General features: G+C 52.9%; 1 protein-coding gene and 1 pseudogene across 1 annotated transcript in view; both read left to right on the top strand.

Annotated features, from left to right (window-relative positions):
* The first annotated feature begins 2,324 nt into the window (after positions 1-2,324).
* On the top strand, positions 2,325-2,939 carry LOC101578329 (annotated as a pseudogene).
* A 5,680-nt stretch (positions 2,940-8,619) lies between these two features.
* Positions 8,620-9,813, top strand: part of LOC101577932 (glutathione peroxidase 6) — a 5,850-nt gene continuing 4,656 nt past the window's right edge. Inside the window, exon 1 of the mRNA XM_023712110.1 lies at positions 8,620-8,712. Within this exon, the coding sequence (XP_023567878.1) occupies positions 8,620-8,712 (93 nt within the window). The remainder of the gene's footprint in view (positions 8,713-9,813) is intronic.

Raw genomic sequence — 9,813 nt, 5'->3', positions numbered from 1 at the left:
GTGTGTGTGTGTGTGTGTGTGAGAGAGAGAGAGAGAGAGAGAGAGAGAGAGAGAGAGAGAGAGAGAATTGAGAGGACAAGGAATTCCTACTGAAAGGACAAAGAATGTGATTTTATCACATTTTGCCAAGACAGATTTTAGATGGGAATGACCCTGTCCTGAGCCATACATCAAAGCAGAAGGACCAGTCCAGGTCTAGGCTGAACCGTGAGGCCTGCCACTTCCTGATCCTAAAATGCTTTAATTATAAACATTTCATTCTCTCTCTCTGTCTCTCTTTGAGACAAAGTCTTGCTATACAATTCAGGCTGGCCTTGAACCCAGTTGGTGACCCAGGCTGGCCCCTGCCACAGTCCCTTGAGTACTGGGGTGGCACATGGATTTACCATCCAGATTGAGTTATGACCACCATGCCCAGGCTATGATCTTAAACATGGTGGAAGCTAGGCAGAGTGTGAATGCCTGCAATCCAGACCCCTGGAGGCAGGATCATCCCTAGATGTAGCCTAGCCAGGTGACTTAATGACTTACAGGAAGCATAATTATTATTTTTTTTTTTTAGGCCAGAGACATAGCTCAGTATGAAAACTCTGAGAAAGAAAGAAAGATAGAAAGATAGAAAGAAAGAAAGAAAGAAAGAAAGAAAGAAAGAAAGAAAGAAAGAGTTGTTCCTTGGAGATTAAGTGGGGAGGTGGAGAGAGAGACAAGGTGTGCTCCTCGGGCAGCATTCCTGACAGTTCTGCGTCTGGGCTGAACGATGTGTCCTCACCCAGCTGCAGCTTAGGTGACCCATGGCATTCCAAACCAGATCCTGAGAAGGGGGAGTGGAGAGAGAAAGGGAGAGAGAGGGAGGAAAGAAGGGAGGGAGGGAAGGAAGGAGGGAGGGAGAAAGAGAGAGAGAGAGAGAGGCAAGGAATTCTGCGCCAGGTCTGTGCTGCTGGCTTGCCCGTCGGGACATGGGACCCAGCTCCAAAGGCATCTGAGGAGCCAATGGCAGACAAGGCTGTGGCTTTGGGGACGTTGGTCCCCACCAAATCTATAGCAGTATTCCAGGTCTATGAGTGGGCCAGTGCTGGTTCTTAAGATTTTGTACTGCATTTTCCCCAAAATAAGACCTGACCGGAAAGTAAGTCCTAGCATGATTTATTAAGGCTGCTCATAATGTAAATTCACTCTAAAAATAAGCCCCAGTTAAGATCAGCCCTACTGCAACGCATCAGGACATAATGAATTATAAAATAATAATATTAGTATATAATTAAATATAAATGACAATACTGACACTGAAACTTAAAATATAATATAAATTATAATTTAAGCAATTATAAATATTCAAGTGGGCACTTTTGAATGAGAAGTACATGCCTTTGTAAACAGATGAATCCAAGACTTACTGCCAAATGACCAACAGTGCAGTGTACAAATAGCACTCACACTTGGTAACAAACAGCCATGGCTGTGCCTCGCACAGCTCTTCATAATTCAGTACATCACGCTTTGTAATGCATGTAGTTGATGCACTCATGTGAAATACAAGTTTTCTGAATTTTGGTATTTGTGATTTTTCGTCACTTTTGCTAGACTGTCATGCTTAGCTGTCATCATTTTTGCTGCCACTTCTGTCCGAGAAGCCTGCAATTAACACTGGACTTAGTGGAAACTTTGTGAAGCCCGGCCTGCAAGAGGTCATGAGGTGGGGGAAGAATTCATGGGAGGAGACCATGGGTAGCTGTGTGGCCCAGCACCATGAACAGGCTACGTGGACAGGAAGTGCTCTAGGCCATTGCTTGACTTGAGAACGGGGCCAGGCCTTCTAAACAACTGGAGTCACAAGAATTCAGGCCAGGGGGAAGGTAAGAGAAGAGAGCCAAGTGGAACCTCGGTCCTGGACACTGGAGCCACGAGTCTGGGAGGGTGCCCAGGGTCTCCCTGTGTAGGCCAGGCTGGCCTCACCTGTGGCAATCCTGCCATACCCTCCCAGTGCTGGGACCACAGGGGTGTGCTACCATGTCCTGCAAAACTGCTTTCTTTATAATTGAAAGAACTTTAGCAAGAGGACCAGCCCCTGGGAGGGTGCTTTAGGAGCGCTGCAAGGGTTAGTGTTGAGAATGGGTCGTCCTGGCTCCCGACTATGTGTCTCAAGAATCCATATGTGACAGGGCTGGTGAGATGGCTCAGTGGTCTAAAGCACCTACTTAGAACAAGCTTAGCAAAGCAAAGGGACCGTGGTCCAATCGCCCAGCACCACATGCCAGCCAGCCCCGCCCCCTGGTGGGCTGAGCTGGCCACACACACACTGTAACTTCAGTGAGGCTACAGTTGCAGCTGCTTAATTTGGAGATCTGGATCCACAAGCAGCAAATCTTCTCACACCAAGTTTTCATCCTTTTCTTCTGTAAGCTGTCGTCACCATGACCTTGAGGAAAGGGTCCTTCACCGACTCCAGTGGGGAGGAATATTGTGGCGAGTGGAGGGAGGATCACAGACATGGGTTTGGTCAACTGATGTTTGCCGATGGTGGAACCTACCTGGGTCATTTTGAGAATGGGCTTTTTAATGGCTTTGGAGTACTGACCTTCTCAGATGGCTCAAGGTATGAGGGGGAGTTTGCCCAAGGCAAATTTAATGGCGTTGGAGTCTTCATTCGACACAACAGTATACAATATGACCTTTGAGGGGGAATTTATAAATGGCAGAGTAGATGCTTTGGCCTGCTCACGTTCCCTGACGGTTCTCACGGAATACCCCGAAACGAAGGTCTCCTCAAGAACAAGCTGCCGCGGCATGTGAAGTGCCCTGTGGCGGTGCAGCGGGCCCAGAGCGCTCCCAGCTCAGCCAGAAATCTCACTGCCGACAGGGCGCTGGGCTCAGCTGGAAGAGTGCCAGATCAGTCCAGCGTTCCATTGTCCACTGGACACAAACAGATGAACCCGAGCTGAGGTGAAAGGAGACGAGAGTAACTGGAGCCGAGCCTGAGACGTGCTCCTTCTCCTGCCAGTCAAGAGTTTGATCGTGGAAAAGTGCGGAGGAGTTTGACCCAAAGACCGCGCGACAGTTGGTAGCAGTTCTGTCTTTCCCTGCTCCTCGTGTGTAGAGGACAGAGCAGCCACCTTTTCTTATCTGTTGGTTGTCCCTGATCCCAACCCGTCCGCTGCTTTGGTGTAGACCTGCTGCCGCCTTCTCCCTGCTTGCTGCCAAGTGATTCAGAATCTCTTCCTGCTCCTCCGTGGGGCAGCTGATCCTAGCCCCAACTTAGGGCTAGTGCCCTCCCTGTGCTGTCCCAGAGAAATAAGAAGATGGGGTGGTGAGGGCAGTCCAGGGCCCTGCAAAAGGCAGGGAAAGAGCTTTCTTCCCGTCACTCTTTGGTCTGCAGTGGAACTGTGGCTCCAGACTCCCACTTTGTCTGATCAGTCTGCTCTTCGTCTGTTTTTGTCTTTTGGTTTTTTCTCTCCTGTGCAGGCCTGGATAACAGTGCTGTCCTCTTCCATGACTTCACAAGCCGCTTTCTCTGCCTGAGTTATGGCAGACGCGCCAATCTTCCCTTCTCCTGTTCGTGCGTCTCTCCTGTCTCATGTATCAGATAGGGATCCGGCTTGGGATAGTCAAGCAGCAAGGCCAGGCCCAGCCAGACACTTGAGGCCCTCCGGAGCTGCTTAATCCCACAGAAGGCCACCAGCAGCTTCTGCCCAGAGGCTCAGCACCCTGTAGGGAGACTTGGATTCACCCAGGGGCTGCAGTGAGTGAAAAGAGTGTTGGCTCCTCACAGGTGGCTCGTGGTGACTCTTGCACCAAATGCCATGGCCCTTGGGCCTGGGTCAGATCTGGGCAGGTAGGATCCCTGCACAGTTTGTCAGAGACTTAGAGGTGCCCTGGACCTCAGACACGCCCCCAGCTCCCCTCCTCGCACCAAATCTCCCTCAGCAGCAGATTACATGGACATTAGAGCCATGTGCCTCTATTTATTCTTTGGAGTATCCTGTAAAAACAAATATTTATAAGAATAAACTAACCACCAGGAAAAAAATAATAATTCAGGGCAGAATTTGGGGTTTGGAGACTTACAATGATGTTCCAGAAGGTGACATAACTATATTGGAATAAAAATAGATTTTGGTGCTAAAAAATAAGACATCCTCTGAAAATAAATCTTGATCCTTCTTTTGGATCAATAATTAATGTCAGGGCTGGTGAGATGGCTCAGTGGTCTAAAGCACCTACTTAGAACAAGCTTAGCAAAGCACAGGGACTGCGGTTCAATCCCCCAGCACCACATGCCAGCCAGCCCCGCCCCCTGGTGGGCTGAGCTGGCCACACACACACACACACACACACACACACACAAATAAAAATTTTTTAAAAAATAATTAATGTCAGACCTAGTTTTATTTGGGGTAAGTGCAGACACAGCATTTCAGAAGCGCTCCTAGAAGCAGAGGAAAGCCGTGTCACCAGTGGCTGCTGCCTCACACAGGTCCTTGTTTCAGAGACCATGGAAACAAACACTGAAGCAACAGCATCAAGCAGACTTTAATTGGAAAGTTACAGAAAGTGGGAAATGGCTTTAACTTGAGGAGAAGGTGAGGGACACAGTACCACGAGATGAGGTCGCCCCTTGACAGAGGCCCAGATAATCCAGGATAATCCGCACCTCAGAGCTTGTCTTAATCTGATTTGCAAATCTTTTCCATACAAGATAACATCTCAGGTCCAGGGACCAACACTGATACCTGTGGGGACCACAACAACCCCCGCAGGACGCATGGTTGGCGTGGACCATGCTGCAGTACAAGTCCCAGCTTCATGCGTCACTACGGCTGCAGACTGGGGAAAATATTTATTTGTACTCTGTACTGATGCCATTATTTATGAAAGGGAGGGAATATTAAACTTGTGATCACTTCAGGGCTGACTGAATGAGAAGATGCTCAGCAGGCCTCGCACACAGCCAGAAGGGACTGCACATTTCCACCCCCTTCCTGCCAGCTGGATTTTGTTCTTCCCCTCTCTATCTCTTTACTTCTTTCTTCTCCCTCTCCTCCCCATCTGGGCCAGCCATGCACATGGAAATGGCCGCTGCAGAAGGGTGAGCAGCCAGGGCTGCTGCACCAGCCTCTGTTCTGGTTTGGCCCCAGTGAAGTCCCTGTGGCTTGAGGGGACTGTTTGGTCTCAGTGAGGGGGTGTCTCTGTTCCGAGTAGGCGTCACAGGAACCCATGGTGACTGCAGGCTCTGGCAAGGACTAGAGACTTTGGGGTGTGTGTTACGGGGGTCGGAGCTGGCAGGGGAGCTTTCCACATGTCTGCAAACTTCTCATCTTGGAGTCCTCCAACTTGGAGGGGGGAAGATAGTCTGTTCCTTCAGACTGGGCAAGCTCATGCCACCAGGTTTAGACAGGCTCTGCCTAATGATTAACCCATCCACATGCAGGGCCGATTGGGAACCTGGTCCGAAGCTGTAGTAAAGGAGCCGACTACGAACGAGCAGAGAGCCAGGCTCTACCCTCTCGCAGCTGCAAGGTCAAGCAGAGTCACGATATTTGTTCTGGTGGTCGTAGTTTTTAGCAAAAGCTGAGGTCAAGCCCCTACCTGCCTCAGAAGAAAACACAAATCATCCTCGTAGTGACTGATGGACTGAAGGCAGGGACTTTGTGGTCATTGGTTCCTTAGTGACAGTCCCCAACAGTTTTCTTTTCTCATCTAATTTATTCTTGGAGATGCTATAGTGTAGTCATTCTGGCTTTAAAAAAGCACCTGATTTGTGAGGTCTGTTAGTTTGTTTTGGAAAATGAAAGGGGGCAGGCCATATATCTACCTGGCTCCAGGTCCCAGGGGGGCCCAGGACTGCCCCGCCTTTTGTCCCCAAGGTGCCTCAAACTCTCTCTCAACCTGACCAGGTAGCTACATGAAGTTTGGAACAGAGGCTACAACACAGGTTTGGGCTTTAAGCAGAAATTCAGGAGATACACTGTGCAAGGTTATAATTAAGGCTACATTGTATCCTTGCAACATGGTAACATGTGAATTAATAGTTGTTAGATTTAGCCATTCTACAACATATGTAATTTTCAAAAGAATATATTGAACATGGCAAATACATATAATTTTGTCAGTTTTAAAAATAAATTACAATGGGTCATGGTGGCACATGCCTATAAGCCTAGCTTTTTGGGAGGCTGAGACAGCAAGATCACAAGTTCAAGTCCCATCTGGGCAAATTAGTTAATGACCAAGTCTCTAATAAAAATAAGTAAATTAACACTGCTAGAGTGGTAGTTCAGTGTAAAGGCCCTGAGTCCTATCCCCAGTACCTCAAAAATAAACAAGAAGAAGAAAGTAGAAGGAGAGGAGGCTGTGAGACCTTCCTGGAGCCCAGGCCTGCTCCACCTTCTCCTCTGCTAGCAGAATCTGCCCCTCCCCCAGAGAGAATGCTGTGATTGCATTCAGGGCCCAGCAAATAATCCAGGATAATCCCCATCTCAAAGCTTTTCTTAATCTCATCTGCAAATCCTTTCCATACAAGATAACATTTCAGGTCAGTGACCAACACCGGATACCTGTGGGGACCGTTACCACCCCCTGCAGGAGGTGTGGGTTGGCATGGACCACGCTGGAGTGCAAGTCCCAGCTTCATGCATAACTACAGCTGCAATTTTGGAGAAATATTTATTTGTACTCTGTACTGATGTCATTATTCATGAAAGGGAGGGAATATTAAACTTGTGATCACTTCAGGGCTGACTGAATGAGAAAATGCTAAGCAGGCCTGGCACACAGCCAGAAGGGACTGCACATTTCGGTCCCCGGTTGAATTTTGTTCTTCCCTTCTTGCTGGTTCTTCACTTGTTTCTTCTCCTTCTTCTCCCCAGCCCACCTCTTGTCCAAACCTGCCAGCACCCTTTCTCCTGCTCTGTCCTCCTCAATTGGCTCACATGCTGGGGCTTGGCAGATGTGGCTATGGAAAAGGCCGGGAGCTCCAGGGACCCAGGCCAGAGCCTGGCGTCCAGCCAGGGACAGTGGGACCCAGGTGAGAAGTCGGCTTCCCACTCACATCGCGGCCCCAGCTCACCGGCTCTGCAGGCTGCCGAGCCCGCGCTCCACACCCTGCCCGGCTTCCTGTCCATGTCTGAAGTGTAGCAGCTGACCATCTGAATGCTAGAGCTCCTGACTATCTGAATCGCTACTCTGGAGGCCTGATCTTCTTAAAGTGAGAACTGGTCAGTGTAGACCAGGAATAAGTCAGAACTTCTCAAACTATGAGAAGACATGAAATGATCACAAAGTTTGGAAAGAGGCAAACACGGCGTCTTGTCATCCCAGGCACCAGGTGGACTGAGTGGACTGCAAGTGGCCCTGGCCACCTGGATCCGATGCCCTCTGCCACCCAGAGTCCAGTCAATAAAGATGAGCTAAGGGGAAGCCAGCAGGCGCTGCCTTGGGGCTGCCTCCCCCATCCTGGCTGGTAGTGGCGGTTTCTAGCATCAAATGAAGAAGTTGGTCAAAGAGAAAAATCATGACTTTTAAAGCTCCATTTTAGTTTCTCAGGTACAGGATGAGCATGTCCCTTCCTCCCCAGGGACACACAGGCCTAAGTTACAGAAGGTTGGGGACCAGGCCTTGTGGGAGGAGCAGGTTCTTCTGTGTGTGTGTTGTGGGAGGGGTACCAGGATTAAGCCCGGGACCTTCGCACTAAACTATATCCCAGCTCTTTTTGTTATTTGGAAGCAGAGTCTTACAAAATTGCTGAAGTGATCCTCGTGCCTCGATCTCCCAGAGCGCTGGATTACAGGGGTAGTGCTGCGCCTGGCTGGGTCACGGGTGCTGAGACACAGCAGAGCGCCAGCTCCTGTGGGTACGATGGGCGCGGTGGCCCTGCCCAGCTCTACCAAGAGATCTGGGGAACTGGGCGTTCCTAAGCACAGTGCAGCTGCTGCCACCTGGCCCTGCTCAGGGTGGGGGGCGGGACGCAGCGGCGGAGGCTGGGGCAGGGCCGCCTTGGAGGAGGTTCTGGCTGGGGTCAGGGCCGACGCGGGTCCACTATCCTCCAGGACGGGTGCGCAAACCTGGGCAAAGCCCGGGCAACGCTGCAGCCCCGGCGCCGCACTGCGCTGCCGAGACATCCGAGAGGCTGGGCAGCAGGCAAATGCACAGCCCCGCCGGCTCCAGCTCTAACGCGGATGTGCACACTATGAGCCGGGACGAGGGGCGCCGACGCCGGGCCCCTAGGTCCCGGGCCTCGAGGCTCAGTCGGGTGGGTCACTGTCTCAGCAGAGCTCTGGGTCTGGGGGGGCTGCGCTGCAGCAGGACGACAGGGACGCGGGACCCGGGGCCCTTCACCTCGGTCTCAGGACCTCCCGGAGCAGAAGTCGAGGGGATAGGAAGACCAATGCAGGCTGCTCACTGCAGCACTGGGACTTCAAGACCGGGGCCGACCTCCCGCTGGTACCCCTGGGAACGCGCCCAGCTGCACCCTGGGCCCAAGGCTGCGAGCCGACTTGGAGGGCAGAAAGACATGGGCGGGCCTGGGGGCGGGGCGGGGCCAGCAGACACGGCCCCCGATTGGCCGGCGCCCGGGCCCCGCTGGGCTTTTAAGGGGCGCCAGGGCTCGACCCCACTAGCCCAGCCATGTGCCCGCAGCTCCTTGCCACCGGCTTGGTCCTCTTTTCGCTGTTACTGCTGGGCCTCGCGCAGGATAGCCCGGGTGCGCAGAGGATGAAGGTGGGTGTCGCGTGTCCCTCCGCTGGGGGCGCCAGCCCGCCTTTCGTGTCCCGCAGCGTCCTGTCCGCGCAGAGATTCTCCTGCCTCAACGGACTGTCATATCAGCTCCCCGTTCCTGCCGGGTGGACAGCCGGGATTCGTGGGTGGGACAGGGCTGAGGAGGCGCTGGTTCCGCCCCACGGGAGCCGCAGTGTCTCCACGCGACATCACACGCCCCAGCGTGCGGTGAAACCCTGGTCTCTGGGGCGCCGACAGACTGCGGCCTTGACACCGCAGATAGCGGCTCTCACCCGGCTTCGCCCTCCCCTGAGCCTGGCCCCAGGCGCGGGGCCCGGAGCTCGCGCCTCCGTGGTGCTACCGGATGGGCTCGAGGCTCTGGCCCCCATTCGGGGCCGCGGAGACTCAGTGCACAGCCGGGAGGGTGAGCGCGGGGTCATCAGGAAGGGCAGCTCCCGCCGCCGGACTGTGTCGGGGACCGGTCCGGGCGGAGCAGGGTTTGGGGGCCCAGCCCCGGAGGTCTCAGCGCCGAGTGTCCTGCCTTCGGTTGTGTGAGTAGCAGCACGTGGGAAACGAACTTTAGCGCTTACTGCGCCCAGAGCTACGGTGGCAAAGGCTCGAGAGCAGGGCGCTCCCTGGCAGCTCATGGGATACGATTTCAGCGACATTGTCCTGCGGTGGCAAGAGCGGCAGACGCTAAAAATTACCTAGAAGGAAAGAAGGTGGCAGAGACTGAGCCCTTACCCCTGCGTAGCTGAGGTGACGCCCCATCCAGGAGCTTCCCAGGCTGATGTTTTCAAGTCCTGCATGAATGTACCGCTCAGTGTGTGCAGGTCACTGTCACTTAGGGAGGCGGCCACCCCAACACCAGTCTCCACCTGGACAGTGTGTGCAAGAGAAGCCCGACTGGTGTCCTGGTGACAGCAACCACAGAAGGCCCCGGCACCTCCTGCCCACTCTGCGCCAACAGAAGGCGCCCTAGGGCCACATTCCCCTGTGGAGGGCTTTCTGCCCTGAGCCCCGAAGCCCACTTTATTTTTTTAAAAGAGAGTACAGGAAAGAGAGAGAGAGAGAGAGAGAGAGAGAGAGAGAGAGAGAGAGAGA

Source organism: Octodon degus, unplaced genomic scaffold, assembly GCF_000260255.1.
Source record: "Octodon degus isolate 3935 unplaced genomic scaffold, OctDeg1.0 scaffold00023, whole genome shotgun sequence".
Taxonomy (NCBI): domain Eukaryota; kingdom Metazoa; phylum Chordata; class Mammalia; order Rodentia; family Octodontidae; genus Octodon; species Octodon degus.
This window is presented reverse-complemented; position numbering and strand designations above follow the sequence as displayed.